We start from the raw sequence: 15924 nt of genomic DNA on the forward strand, positions 1-15924 counted from the left end.
TCGTTGATACACTACGCCTGGGAATGGTAGGGGAGAGGGGGAGCACAGGGCTGGAAGTGGTAGACTCCCAATCCTCTACACATGTGCAGTGTCAAGTACGTGCGAGTGCGAGCTTGTGTATACACTGGTGTGTGTGTGTGTAACTGTGTGTGTGATGAATGCACACGTTAATACTATTGAATCTGTGCCGTTTTAATTGGTACATAGATTTTACCTTTTTTCCTTTACAACCTATCAAGTATCGGGGAGGAAAGTATTTGATACAAACACGGCACCGGTGCACTATATTAAGCTTATATATTTGAGTCGGGTGTTTTACAATGATTTCACCAACTTTATCTCTTGCTTTTTGACCCCATGAAAAAGATGGCCTGTTGGCCAAAACATTGATATTCCCTATTGAACCCAGTCAAGGATTACAACCCAGACATTCAATCTGGCTATAATGGTTCCTCTACCAAAACTACAGTGAGGGAAAAAAGTATTTGATCCCCTGCTGATTTTGTACGTTTGCCCACTGACAAAGAAATGATCAGTCAATAATTTTAATGGTAGGTTTATTTGAACAGTGAGAGACAGAATAACAACAAAAAAATCCAGAAAAACGCATGTCAAAAATGCTATAAATTGATTGTATTAATGAGGGAAATAAGAATTTGACCCCCTCTCAATCAGAAAGATTTCTGGCTCCCAGCTGTCTTTTATACAGGTAACAAGATGAGATTAGGATCAAACTCTTAAAGGGAGTGCTCCTAATCTCAGCTTGTTACCTGTATAAAAGACACCTGTCCACAGAAGCAATCAATCAATCAGATTCCAAACTCTCCACCATGGCCAAGACCAAAGAGTTCTCCAAGGATGTCAGGGTCAAGATTGTAGACCTACACAAGACTGGAATGGGCTACAAGACCATTGCCAAGCAGCTTGGTGAGAAGGTGACAACAGTTGGTGCGATTATTCGCAAATGGAAGAAACACAAAAGAACTGTCAATCTCCCTCGGCCTGGGGCTCCATGCAAGATCTCACCTCGTGGAGTTGCAATGATCATGAGAACGGTGAGGAATCAGCCCAGAACTACACGGGAGGATCTTGTCAATGATCTCAAGGCAGATGGGACCATAGTCACCAAGAAAACAATTGGTAACACACTATGCCGTGAAGGACTGAAATCCTGCAGCGCCCGCAAGGTCCCCCTGCTCAAGAAAGCACATATACATGCCCGTCTGAAGTTTGCCAATGAACATCTGAATGATTCAGAGGAGAACTGGGTGAAAGTGTTGTGGTCAGATGAGACCAAAATCGAACTCTTTGGCATCAACTCAACTCGCCGTGTTTGGAGGAGGAGGAATTCTGCCTATGACCCCAAGAACACCATCCCCTCAAACATGGAGGTGGAAACATTATGCTTTGGGGGTGTTTTTCTGCTAAGGGGACAGGGCAACTTCACCACATCAAAGGGACGATGGACGGGGCCATGTACCGTCAAATCTTGGGTGAGAACCTCCCTTCAGCCAGGGCATTGAAAATGGGTTGTGGATGGGTATTCCAGCATGACAATGACCCAAAACACATGGCCAAGGCAACAAAGGAGTGCCTCAAAAAGAAGCACATTAAGGTCTTGGAGTGGCCTAGCCAGTCTCCAGACCTTAATCCCATAGAAAATCTGTGGAGGGAGCTAAAGTGGGACAAAATCCCTCCTGAGATGTGTGCAAACCTGGTGGCCAACTACAAGAAACGTCTGACCTCTGTGATTACCAACAAGGGTTTTGCCACCAAGTACTAAGTCATGTTTTGCAGAGGGGTCAAATACTTATTTCCCTCATTAAAATGCAAATCAATTTATAAAATTTTTGACATGCGTTTTTCTGGATTGTTTTGTTGTTATTCTGTCTCTCACTGTTCAAATAAACCTACCATTAAAATTATAGACTGATAATTTCTTTGTCAGTGGGCAAACGTACAAAATCAGCAGGGGATCAAATACTTTTTTCCCCTCACTGTATCACCTTTACATTCTGTCTGCTATTCAATCACAAAGGATACTTATCTTACCCCAAAACTGCATGGCACAGAATTCCAGGGAGTTTAAGTAAAGCAATTATTAACCATGGCGACAGGGGTTTTCGGGTGTACTATATTCCTTTACAGATAAGCAGGTTTGCTACACCCTCACACACACGACCCACACCAATCCCCCTTCCGAGACCAGTGGTTAATCCATTTTGAACGATCAGTCATTCCATTTATATCGCAGCCCAGCGTAATTATGTTTGCTAATTATTCCACGCCTATAGTTTGGTCACTTACCGAGGCGAGATGACAACTTTTTAACAACAAGCCTTCTCACACATGCCCAATTAAAGAGCGACATCAAAGTGTGGCCCACAGCATGTAGACTGACTCTGCACCATAGGGTCAATGAGCTCCTATGTGCCAGTAGTCTCCTCTAAGGCTCAGCCCTTTGGGGGGAGGGAGATGAAGGGAAAAACTGCAGAAGGAAGCGATGCTCTTTGATAAGACTGTCTCTAGAAAGAAGTACAGGGAATTTACAGAGAGATGGAATTTGTAAGGAGAAACAATCGTAACATTGATGAGGGCCAAGTGGTGAAGAGGAGTAATGAGTAACACCTGATACTCCCCCCTAGGTCCAACCCAAGGCAGGGGTGTGGTTAATACAGCACACAGCCCTGAGGTTCACCCCTGGAGCAGATAGGAGGAGAGGCAAAGCACCAGAGTACAGAAAGAGGACACAAAGCAGAAGTGGTTTATGAGGGGGGGGGGGGGGGGGGACCAGCCACAAGGCAGGATGGTAAGGAGAGAAGAGGAAGTGTACCAGCCACCATGCTCAGCGCGGAGGGGCCACCCCTATCGCTCAACAGATACACAATGACAGCTAATGAAGTTGGACCACAGTGTTCCCTCTCCCACTACAATAATCTCGTCCCTTCTCTACATTCTACATCACTCTCTCACCCTTTCTCCCAGCCTCTCTCCCTTTACTTTACCTACCCCCCCTTCCCCTCCTTGTCCCTTCCTTTCTGTCTCTGGTTTACCCTTCTCTCACTCTACCTCCCCCCACCCCTACCCTTCCTTGTCCCTTCTTGTGCCACTCATGCTCTTGGCATCTGTCACAGTGAGCTTGGAGGAGAGGTGGAGAGCGAGAGCACTCCCTGAACTCTGAAATCCCTCTGACTCACTCCTAAGCAAAGAGAGAGACAGACAGAGGAGGAGAGGGAAAGAGAGAGTCTGCTGGCCTCACCATCGCCTCATTTTGACACCTCTCAGGAGGGGGAGAAAAGCAAGAGAAAACGCCAGGAGCAAGGAGCAAAGACATCACTCTGAAGCAACCATATCAGATGGAGGCTTCGGAAAACAGATACTAAATGGAACAAAAAAAGCAACCTAAAAAGCATGAAAACAATAAAAACCTGCAATGAAATGAAGCAATAATAACAGTGATATATTGTTAAGAGCTGTCATAATCTGGTAAAATAATAAAACGGCATCTTTAAAAAGATTTTTACGTTGCTGGTAAAGTTTTTAATTTATTTCTCATTTTTCCTGTATAGGAAAGGCCTATTCCAAAAGTACTGAAAACCCATACTCGTAAAAAAAAAGAAGGCCCTTTGGCTGGGGCCCTGACAACCAGACTTTAAATAAAGGAATCTAACACGCGCAAGAAGGCAGACTCTAAAAACGGTTTATAATAAAGTGGCAGAACTAGCAGACTCCAGACACGCACACACGATCTTTCCAGTCGGAGTAGCAGTGAATACGAGGACAGAAGTTCGTCCCACTGTCGTCAATCATCGGGCCTCCCAGCGCTTCCCTGGGAACCCAACTACCTCCTCCAATAGACCTTCACATGACCTCTCCATCCCTTCATCCCATCTCTATCCCTCGCCTGCCACTTGGGTGGCACATCTTTCTCCTTTTTTACTGATCATGTTAGAATTAAAACCTCTACTGGATCGGTGTCCCTATACTGGGACGGTTGCTGCTCAATATGCGATATGTTTACATTTACATTTTAGTCATTTAGCAGACGCTCTTATCCAGAGCGACTTACAGGAGCAATTATATGACTAGAATGGCGTTGTAAACAACAGCCAACTTTCTGGGACATAGACATGTCTTATATGGGCAGAAAGCTTAAATGATTGTTAATCTAACTGCAGTGTCCAATTTACAGTAGCTATTACAGCAAAAAAATACCATGCTATTGTTTGACGATAGTGCACAACAACAAAACACTTATCACGGCAACTGGTTTGATACATTCACCTCTGAAGGCAAATAATGTACTTACATTCAGTATTCTGAATGTAGTGTAGTTTTGTTTGAAGAATCAATTTTTATATTCAAATGTAGGAACTAGGTTCTACAGTTTGAACCCACTGCTGTCTCTGGTTCCACACCCACCCCCGCCGGGCCATCTAGAAGTGTGAAGTTTAGTGTCTTTTCTGTAGGGAAGCTAATGATCCATCATGAATGACATTCCTGGGAGCGTGTAAACTTTAATTTTGTATTACCATAGCATTTTTGTATGTTCTCTATAGTTATGTACTTGAAAATGTATAAATGTACCAATTCAGCACATTTGGGAAAACTCCTGGCAGACTTGATACAAAATATTGTGTAGTGATGTAATTCTTCACTGGATCAGTCTGAAACGTTGCACACACACTGCTGCAATCTTGTGAACAACATCTAAATTACACCTACGTCACTGTCAGGCCTTTCTCTTGCATTTCAAAGATGATGCAAAAATAGTAATTTTAAAAAACGCATATTTTTTTTACCAGATCTAATGTGTTATATTCTCCTACATTCATTTCACATTTCCACAAACTTCACATTTTTTTCTTTCAAATGATATCAAGAATATGCATATCCTTGCTTCAGGTCCTGAGCTACAGGCAGTTAGATTTGGGTATGTCATTTTAAGCAAAAATTGAAAAATAGGGTCCGATCCATAAGAGGTTTTACTGAAGTGTCTGGTTTAATAAATGGAAAATATGGGCTAACCATTCTCCTTGACTAAGCTTAAATATATTCCACTATATCAAATGGGCCACAGGAGGATGACGGGGTTGCCACAGGAGGATGACGGGGTTGCTTATGTATCACCGGCGCGGCTCACTCTTGGATTGCGTCCTACCTGACCGGTCGCTCCTACCAAGTGGCGTGGCGAGAAGCTGTCTCCACACCACGTGCTCTCACCACTGGTGTCCCCCAGGGCTCAGTTCTAGGCGCTCTCCTATTCTCGCTATACACCAAGTCACTTGGCTCTGTCATATCCTCACATGGCCTCTCCTATCATTGCTACGCTGACGACACACAACTCATCTTCTCCTTTCCCCCTTCTGATAACCAGGTGGCGAATCGCATCTCTGCATGTCTGGCAGACATATCAGTATGGATGACGGATCACCACCTCAAGCTGAACCTCGGCAAGACGGAGCTGCTCTTCCTCCCGGGGAAGGACTGCCCGTTCCATGATCTCGCCATCACGGTTGACCCTGTCGTTCTCCGCTAACATCAAGGCGGTGACCCGATCCTGTAGGTTCATGCTCTACAACATTCGGAGAGTACGACCCTGCCTTACACAGGAAGCGGCACAGGTCCTAATCCAGGCTCTTGTCATCTCCCGTCTGGATTACTGCAACTCGCTGTTGGCTGGGCTCCCTGCCTGTGCCATTAAACCCCTACAACTCATCCAGAATGCCGCAGCCCGTCTGGTGTTCAACCTTCCCAAGTTCTCTCACGTCACCCCGCTCCTCCGCACACTCCACTGGCTTCCAGTTGAAGCTCGCATCTGCTACAAGACCATGGTGCTTGCCTACGGAGCTGTGAGGGGAACGGCACCTCCGTACCTTCAGGCTCTGATCAGTCCCTACACCCAAACGAGGGCACTGCGTTCATCCACCTCTGGCCTGCTGGCTCCCCTATCTCTGCGGAAGCATAGTTCCCGCTCAGCCCAGTCAAAACTGTTCGCTGCTCTGGCACCCCAATGGTAGAACAAGCTCCCTCACGACGCCAGGACAGTGGAGTCACTCACCACCTTCCGGAGACATTTGAGACCCCACCTCTTTAAGGAATACCTGGGATAGGATAAAGTAATCATTCTACCCCCCCCAAAAAATAATATAAATAAAATATTTGAAATAGAAAAATGGAAATAAAAATAAAATAAAAAATATTGTAAAGTGGTTATCCCACTGGCTATAAGGTGAATGCACCTATCTGTAAGTCGCTCTGGATAAGAGCGTCTGCTAAATGACGTAAATGTAAATGTAAAATGAAGGATTATGTGTTTGACAGACATCAGTATTTTAGCCCGACATCTTGATTGCTATTGGTTACGTAGGTAATAGGTATGTTCATCAATTTGTCCTTGTGGTGTCAATAAGGTTAAGTGTATTCCACACAAAATGGCCTCCTAGCCCTTGACATCTCACAATGGAACAGTCTTGATATTGACTGTTAGTGACCTTTACCATTGGGGTTATATTCATTGAGCTGGCCGGAGTGTGATGTGTTCACATGGTGATGTCGTGTCTGTTCCTTGATTAATGCCAAACCACTTTTTATAACCAGATACTTCAGCTAGCAATACAACGGTGTGTAGCCATGCAAGGCATACTAGCAAAACCAACTACGTGGGTGGCGCATTGCATTATGGGTAGCGTATGAACCCGGGTCTCCCACAGGAGCAACCAACGTCTTAGACCAAGAGGAAATTCCCTTTTGGTCCGAGGGCAGACACTGGTTTTGAAGTTCGCAGGCAGGGCTACTTCATCACGTGACCATGAGCAACCACGCCGACTCATGTCCGTTACAGTGGCATAGTCTTTGATATTAACTCATAACACACTATAGACCACTTGACTTTGAAATATTCAAAAACATACTATACTCTAGATCAGGGCTGTCAAACTAATTCTGCCCCGGGGACCGCATTCAGTCTTCAACAAGGTCCGGAGGGCCGCACTGAAAATGTGTTTCCTTGCTGTAAATATTAGCAAAACATATATATTTTTTAAAACTCAAAACCCCATCCGGCCCGGATGTTTGACTAGAAGAGTCATGCCCAAAGACACAAAACATAGTTATGATTTTTACGATGATTTTGTGTTACTTATTTCTTGAGTACTACTTTGAGTACTTCTACTCTAACCCTGCAAGTGTAGATCGGTTAGGTGACTGACTTAACTAGTTCATATTGAAGCAATGGCAGTGCTGTGTCTTACCAGACTCCCAGGATGACGGCCTGCTCCTCAGCGCTGAGATCCGGCATCTCGTACTGTCCAGGCTCAGCAAGGTTGATCTGGTTCAACACAGTGTCATCACTGAGGTCATGGTCCTGTGGGGCCAAACACATACCAGACACACTGTTTCAGCTCAGCAAGGGGTTACTAGCACATCCTTCAAACCATAGCATATTATGACCGCAGGCAGGCAACCATAGAAAGTTAAGGCAGTCCTTTTAAGTGGTTCTCCACCTTCAGTGACTAAAACTGATGGATTCATGTGAGTTGGGAGTGAAAGTTGAGGCAGGGCTTTTTTTTTGAGAGATTACTTTTCCAGGGGAGTGATGCTTGCTTCCTCCGGTCAAAAAACACTCCTCTCACACTCTTCCTTTCTCTGACTCCCCTTTAGTATCCTTCACTCTCTGCATCTCTAGGTTACGCTCCTCTTTTTTTGTCTTATGTAATTGGAATGTGGCTGGCCCATTTAGAGTTGGTTCCAGGAGAAAAATTGAAACGTCTTGCTTCAAAAAAAGTCTGCTTCCATGGACAGCTTGTGAGCACATGTATACACCCACGCAACCATTCAAACACACACACACACACACACAACTATACTTTTTTTCATAGCTCATGATGACTGTGAACTGAAATCACAGTAAACAACGTGGATCTGTGTTTTGGCCAATTTCTTGACTTGTAAACAAGTCTAAGGCACACACACAAGCAGAAAACCCTGAAATATTTCCAACAGCTCGCCACCCAAATTATTTGGCCAACGTAAACACAGCATAGGGTTTGACTGCCAGGAACACCCAGGAAAAATGGCACCATCTTGAAGGGTTTGGAAGTCCAGAGTTCCTGGTGCCCTGTGGCCCTTTAAAGGAGGAAGCTAACGGTGCCCTGCGTCACGGGCTGCACATGTGCGTCAGGTGGCCGGGGTCAGAATACACACCCATGGTTCCACACACGGACCCACACTTAGGAGAACAAAGGTCAACCCACCCACCAAGGTAAGCCTTCTACAGGATGGTTGCCTGGCTCAGTGGTGGTTTTATCATGCATTCACCTGCTTCCACTCCAGATACCACCGAGACAGTTAAATGATAAAAGCCAAAGAGTTGCTCCATTTGCTTTCCCTATTGTAATTCCCCCTTCCCTCATTCTCTGTGATGTTCTCCTAATAGCTTTACCTCCGTCTGCTTTCTCTCACCAGCTGATAAAAGAACCAGCCATCTGTGACAAATCGCAAATCTGGAGCTTAATCCCATATTGTCTTTTTGCATCAAGTGTCTCTACTTCATCTGCATTCCTCTGACAGAACCCCTCTTCAATGGTGCATGACACGCAATGATGTCAGATGACGCAGATGCTAAGCTACAGGACTGTTTTGCTAGCACAGACTGGAATATGTTCCGGGATTCTTCCGATAGCATTGAGGAGTACACCACATCAGTCACTGGCTTCATCAATAAGTGCATCGATGACGTCGTCCCCACAGTGACCATACATACATACCCCAACCAGAAGCCATGGATTACAGGCAACATCCGCACTAAGCTAAAGGGTAGAGCTGCCGCTTTCAAGGAGTGGGACTCTAACCCGGACGCTTATTAGAAATCCCGCTATGCCCTCCGACGAACCATCAAACAGGCAGAGTCAACACAGGACTAAGATTGAATCATACTACACCGGCTCTGATGCTCGTCGGATGTGGCAGGGCTTGAAAACTATTACAGACTACAAAGGGAAGCACAGACCAGTGACACAAGCCTACCAGACGAGCTAAGTCACTTATATGCTCGCATCGAGGCAAGCAACACTGAAGCATGCATGAGAGCATCAGCTGTTCCGGATGACTATGTGATCACGCTCTCTGTAGCCGATGTAAGACTTTTAAGCAGGTCAACAATCACAAGGCCGCAGGGCCAGACATTTGTCCCTGACTGAGTCTGTAATACCAACATGTTTCAAGCAGACCACCATAGTCCCTGTGCCCAAGAACACTAAGATAACCTGCCTAAATGACTACCGACCCGTAGCACTCACGTCTGTAGCCATGAAGTGCTTTGAAATGCTGGTCATGGCTCACAACACCATTATCCCAGAAACCCTAGACCCACTCCAATTTGCATACCGCCCCAACAGATCCACAGATGATGCCCTTTCCCACCTGGACAAGAGGAACACCTACGTGAGAATGCTATTCATTGACTACAGCTCAGCATTCAACACCATAGTGCCCTCAAAGCTCATCACTAAGCTAAGGACACTGGGACTAAACACCTCCCTCTGCAACTGGATCCTGGACTTCCTGACGGGCCGCCCCCAGGTGGTAAGGGTAGGTAACAACACATCTGCCACGCTAATCCTCAACACGGGGGCCCCTCTGGGGTGTGTGCTCTGTCCCCTCCTGTACTCCCTGTTCACCCATGACTGTATGACCCGGCACGACTTCAACACCATCATTAAGTTTGCCGACGACACAACAGTGGTAGACCTGATCACCGACAACGATGAGACAGCCTATAGGGAGGAGGTCAGAGACCTGGCCGTGTGGTGCAAGGATAACAACCTCTCCCTTAACCTGATCAAGACAAAGGAGATGATTGTGGATTACAGGAAAAAAAGAGGACTGAGCACGCCCCCATTCTCATCGACTGGGCTGTAGTGGAACAGGTTGAGAGCTTCAAGTTCCTTGGTGTCCACATCACCAACAAACTACCATGGTCCAAACACAACAAAACAGTCGTGAAGAGGGCACGACAAAGCCTATTCCCCCTCAGGAGACTGAAAAGATTTGGCATGGGTCCTCAGATCCTCAAAAAATTATACAGCTGCACCATCGAGAGCATCCTGACTGGTTGCATCACCGCCTGGTATGGCAACTGCTCGGCCTCCGACCGCAAGGCACTACAGAGGGTAGTGCGTACGGCCCAGTACATCACTGGGGCCAAGCTTCCTGCCATCCAGGACCTCTATACCGGGCGGTGTCAGAGGAAGGCCCTAAAAATTGTCAAATACTCCAGCCACCCTAGTCAAACTGTTCTCTCTGCTACCGCAGGTACATATTACCTCAATTACCTCGACTTACCGGTGCCCCAGCACATTGACTCTGTACCGGTACCCCCTGTATATAGCCTCCCTACTGTTATTTTATTTTACTGCTGCTCTTTAATTATTTGCTATTTTTTCGCGTATCTGTTTTTTACTTAACACTTTTTCTTTTCTTAAAAACTGCATTGTTGGTTAAGGGCTTGTAAGTAAGCATTTCACTGTAAGGTTGTATTCGGCGCATGTGGCACATTTGATTTGATTTGATCCTTAGAACAGAAAGAAAATATGGAACAACTCAGGAACCTGCTTTTGTTGAATAATTAATCCTAATTCCCTTTTTGACTGACATAGTGCTTTGTCTGCATATTACAACGTAGACATGGCAATTGATCAAAGTACACAGAAAGGTTGTGTCTACGCTTAGCGCAAGCTATTGCAGTAATACTGGGTACACTTGGTATTTCTTAAATACAGTATCCAGAGTATTTGTACCATGCACATCCCTCTCTCGCAGTCATTGGTTCTTACATTTCACATATCGCCACAGGGTTGGCATTCCTCAGCTCAGATTCCAAATTAAGTATTTCATGGCATAAGAGTGTTGGATGTTCATGCCACAATTTTCTGCCATTGAGAAGATCTTATTTCAGAGGCAGACAGGGTCCATTGCCACTGGGGTCTCACCCTGTGTTGTGTGGTGCTATTTTTCTCTCAGTCTCTCCATTCCAGCCAGCGAGCTCTGGCTAATGATGGGCTTGACTGAGCCCATTTACTCCCCCTCAGCCTGTAATGAGGGCATTAGTGGTCTGAGAAGCAGAGTCCGGGAGCAAGCAGGATCCTCACCACAGACAGGAGGAAAAATTGCTTTTCTTTCGAAAACAAGGACATTTCAAAGTGACCCCAAACTTTTGACCACTACTTATAACACTTTAAATTACAATATACAGTGCATGACCAAAAGTATTTAAACACCTGCTCATCAAAAATCTCGTTCCAAAATCATGGGCATTAATATGGAGTTGGTCCCCCATTTGCTGCTATAACAGCCTCCACTCTTCTGGGAAGGCTTTCCACTAGATGTTGGAACGTTGCTGCGTGTCCACATACTTTTGTATATATAGTGTAGTTACAGTATGTCAAGGGGCAGGGATCTAGACTGCAACCATTTAGTGGCATTTTGCGACCCTCTGACTTGGCTGTGCGAGTTCAATTTGTAATTGGTTGTGTGCGAGCGGAATATTAATTACATGGTCACCTCACTTCAGTTTCAAAACATCCTATTTTTGGGCTGCTAAAACCATGATTTGGTCAAACAGTACAGTGCATTATCCTCATTATTCCTCTAATGAAATTGTCTGCCCAGCCCCTAGCCCTGTTCCGCTGGGGCCTGCTGCTGTGATGAGCGAGTCACTTGATGTGCGCTCCGGGAGAGAGAAAAAAGGCTTCTGAGTGTGTAACATTTCAATCCAATTGCGGGAAATACAAAGCTTTGGAAGCAACTACTGTTCTCAGCTTTCTGTGGGTATCCTTTTTATTTATCTTCTCTTAATATTGAGCTCAAAAGCAACTATTTTACATCCAAGATATTTGATATGGCTTTAAGATACGAAGCGTGCGAAATGCGCAATTACGCATCGGCCATTGCGAGTGCATAGGGTAGTAGGCTACAAATGCAATGTTTTTTTAGGACATAACATTTACAGTTAGATTAATACATGACTACTAGCAGTGGGTATTATATTTAGTGTTCGCAATCTAGCTAATGTGTTTTGAGTTTTCACTTCCTCGTGGTGAATAAGCCCCAAAATAAATGTGCCTATGATATTAGTGCACATAATGATGTAGGAAAATTCTGGAGCCCTATTTTAACAGTAAAACATAACAAAACCCTATTGTCAACTCACAATTCATGACAATCACTGGATTACATTGCAAATCTAAATATTTTGAATTATGCATTCATGCTTGGACACGTTAGATCAAACAACATATTTATTGAATAGCCTACCATATCAGTAGTCTATTACACAGTGTAAAGCACTGCAAATTACTTTATAAAATGAATGATCAATTCTATTGCGTGACGCTGTGAAAATTTAAAAAATTGGGACCTAATCATGGGCTGGTGACACCAACTCAACAAGTTGGTGGCACTGTGGCAAATGTTAGTCTGGAGCCCTGTCAAAGGGTCTGATGTTTTATCTGCTGCTGAGTAATGTGTTCTTCTGCCAATTTGGCTGTTAGGAAGAGAATCATGCGATAGGATGTTATGCAGAATAATATGTTGGTAGGACAAGGCTATGTATGTTTGTGCACATGGAAGTCAGTGATTTATGTTTACATGGTTAATGAGGCAATACAAATGTGACGTGACTAAAAATAAAGACTAAATGGCCCACTGTTTGTCATTTTGACAATAACTACACTAAATCCCTATTGAAATAACAAATGTGACTAAAACAATGATATTTTAGTCAAAATGATTCAAAATAGATATCTTTTCATTTTGTATTTGAGTTGAAGCTGGTGCAGTTCTTGAGGTGGTCCAGGAGAACTGACCTCTGTTAGTCAAGGAAAATTGACCTAATCTGGAACGGAAAAAAGGGGTGTTCAGATCAGTGGCAGTTCTAGGAGAAAATGATTGACCTGAATTTGAAAAGGGATTGAAAAGGAACAGGGAAAAGGTTAATTTTGAATTGGACAGACAGACTTCAGTTGATTGATTTCATAAATATTGAGAATTTAAAGATGAAAGAGTGAAGAGGAACTGGCACGACTGTCGGAGTGAGTTGCCATCCTCACATAGTGTATCTAGACAGACAGGTTTCCTCCCACAATGTTGCCAATGTACCCTAGGTCTGGTGTTCCAAGACTAATCCTCACAAACCACCTTTTAAGAATTAAAATATTGTTGATGTTGCTTTTATAAGTACTAGCCCAGAATATATTTAATAGGAGATGAATGGATAGATTAAGGTGATTCAAAACATATATTTTTTTAGATGAGATGTTGAACTCGTGGGATGACACCAATACCTTTCGCAATTGTATTGGAGACAAATTACATTTTGTTTTTGTTTTTATTGTCAATGAGGATATACTGATTTCCCTGTGGAAGATTGTATCTTTTTTTATATTTGGGAATAAAAAGCATATAAGATATTTTTTTTTTTTACATAGGGGACAACTTATTTGCTTTGAACCAGTTATCTACATTATTTATGATTAGTCTTTCACTGTTAAACTTAAATTATGCCCCATATGAATCAATTTGGCCTTACTGAAAAGCATGGCTCAGGGTCCAAGTACAATGAGTGAATCCTCCCCTTGAGAGTGGAGGTCAGCCTTCTTGACAAACACACTTCACACACACGCAAACTCACACACACATCACTGGCAACAGGACCAGAGGGGCCGGTGGAGTATGATTTAGTATAGGTACAAGCATAACCCCAGCAGGATAGAGAAATGCAGATGGAATTGCAGATGGAGGGAAAACCAGACGGATCACAGGGTGAAGACAGACCGGTCAGAGGGACTAAACAAAATAACAGCCCCCTCTGCGTTCTCTCCCCCCATCCCATTACACGTCACTCCCCCTCATTCCATATGGAAAGTCTGCATGTGTGTGTGTGTGTGTCTGTCTGACACTCAGCAAACACCCTCCTTCACCTTTGTCCCTTGACATTGTTGGGTAGGGTTCAGCCCAAACCGGGGTCTCAAACACCCACCACGGGGCCCCTTGTGCTGGTGGAGGCCCTTTCCACTGGCCATGCTTTTGAGTGTGTGAACCCACTGCGCCATGGGATTCTAATAGGCACTTCATCATGAGGGGAGTGACACGGTTTGGGCCCAGGGTGAGAGTTAAACAGCTGGGCGCTGTCTGCCTCACCTCACCTCTGCTGTGTGGCTCTACTGACTGGATATTTGATTGTTCTAGCAGGGAGAGACGGGGCTGAGATGATGACAGAGTCAGATGGATTAGATAGACAGACAGCAGAAGAGAGCTTAGCCCCTGAAGTGTCGGCAGGTGACTGGCCCACATGCTTGGCTTGGAGAATGTCCCTGGACAGGAGTGTCAGATCATCGCGTGATGCTGCTGGATCATAAAACCACCATGTCCATGATAGAGCTGCCTGCTTTCTCTAATCTTCAATTAAATCTACTAGGTTCAGATGCTTCATCCTTGTGCACAGGTTAAAGGGTTCATGGTAAAAAAAATAGCTCAGGTCAGGGTAATGCAGGGTAATAGTTCTTCAATGAGCATTACATTCTGAGTAATAACCTCCATGCTGTACATCTCTCTGTTAATCTCTGCTCAGCAAAAATCTATTGAAAACAAAAATCAATATTGTTCATCAAAAATATCTTCACACACTGCAGTTCGGGGCCCATTCAAAATTAGGGTGGATTCAAGGATGAAGCCGAGCCTGAACAGCACACTCCAATGGCTTCCAGTCGAAGCTCGCATCATCTTCAAGACCCTGGTGCTTGCCTACGGAGCAGCAAGGGGACCTGCCCCTCCTTACCTTCAGGCTAAAAGCACTTGTCTTTTTCTACTAGCACTGACTTTGCTGATAAATTCTTTGCTGAGGGAAAATGTACTTGATTTGATTGTTGATTTGATTGTGATGTGTTTGTTGTTGTCTCACCTAGCTACACTATATACACAAAGGTATGTGGACACCCCTTCAAATGAGTGGATTCGGCTATTTCAGCCACACCTGTTGCTGACAGGTGTATAAAATCACGCACCCAGCCATGCAATCGCCAGAGACAAACATTGGCAGTAGAATGGCCTTACTGAAGAGCTTAGTGACTTTCAAAGTGGCACCGTCACAGGATGCCACCTTTCCAACAAGTCAATTTCTGCCCTGTTAGAGCTGCCCCTGTCAACTGTAAGTGCTGTTATTGTGAAGTGGAAATGTCTAGGAGCAACAACGGCTCAGCCGCGAAGTGGTAGGCCACACAAGCTCACAGAACGGGACCACAGAGTGCTGAAACGCGTAGCGCGCTAAACATCATCTGTCCTTGGTTGCAACACTCACTACCAAGTTCCAAACTGCCTCTGGAAGCAACGTCAGCACAATAACTGTTTGTCAGGATCGTCATGAAATTGGTTTCCCTGGCCAAGCAGCCTGAGATCACCATGCGCAATGCCAAGTGTCGGCTGGAGTGGTGTAAAGTTCATGATTTTGGAATGAGATGTTCCCGAGTGGTGCAGTGGTCTAAGGCACTGCATCGCAGTGCTAGCTGTGCCACTAGAGATCCTGGTTCGAATCCAGGCTCTGTCGTAGCCGGCCGTGACCGGGAGACCCATGGGGCGGCGCACAATTGGCCCAGCGTCGTCCAGGGTAGGTGAGGGAATGGCCGGCAGGGATGTAGCTCAGTTGGTAGAGCATGGCGATTGCAACGCCAGGGTTGTGGGTTCGATTCCCACGGGGGGCCAGTATGAAAAATAAAATAATGTATGCACTCACTAAGTCACTCTGGATAAGAGCGTCTGCTAAATGACTATAATGTTTAAAATGTTTAAATGTTCGACGAGCAGGTGTCCACACACTTTTGTAGTGCATCTTAAGATGAATGCACTAATTGTAAATTGCTTTGGATAAGA

At 44.8% G+C, this 15924-nt stretch overlaps 1 protein-coding gene across 1 annotated transcript in view; it reads right to left on the reverse strand.

Moving 5' to 3' along the window:
• The window catches only part of ttc27 (tetratricopeptide repeat domain 27), a 113738-nt gene that overhangs the window by 61946 nt on the left and 35868 nt on the right, over positions 1–15924 (reverse strand). The window contains exon 8 of the mRNA XM_084153159.1: positions 7254–7366. Within this exon, the coding sequence (XP_084009285.1) occupies positions 7254–7366 (113 nt within the window). The remainder of the gene's footprint in view (positions 1–7253; positions 7367–15924) is intronic.

This window comes from Coregonus lavaretus (assembly GCF_964263955.1).
Source record: "Coregonus lavaretus genome assembly, chromosome: 36".
Taxonomy (NCBI): Eukaryota; Metazoa; Chordata; class Actinopteri; order Salmoniformes; family Salmonidae; genus Coregonus; species Coregonus lavaretus.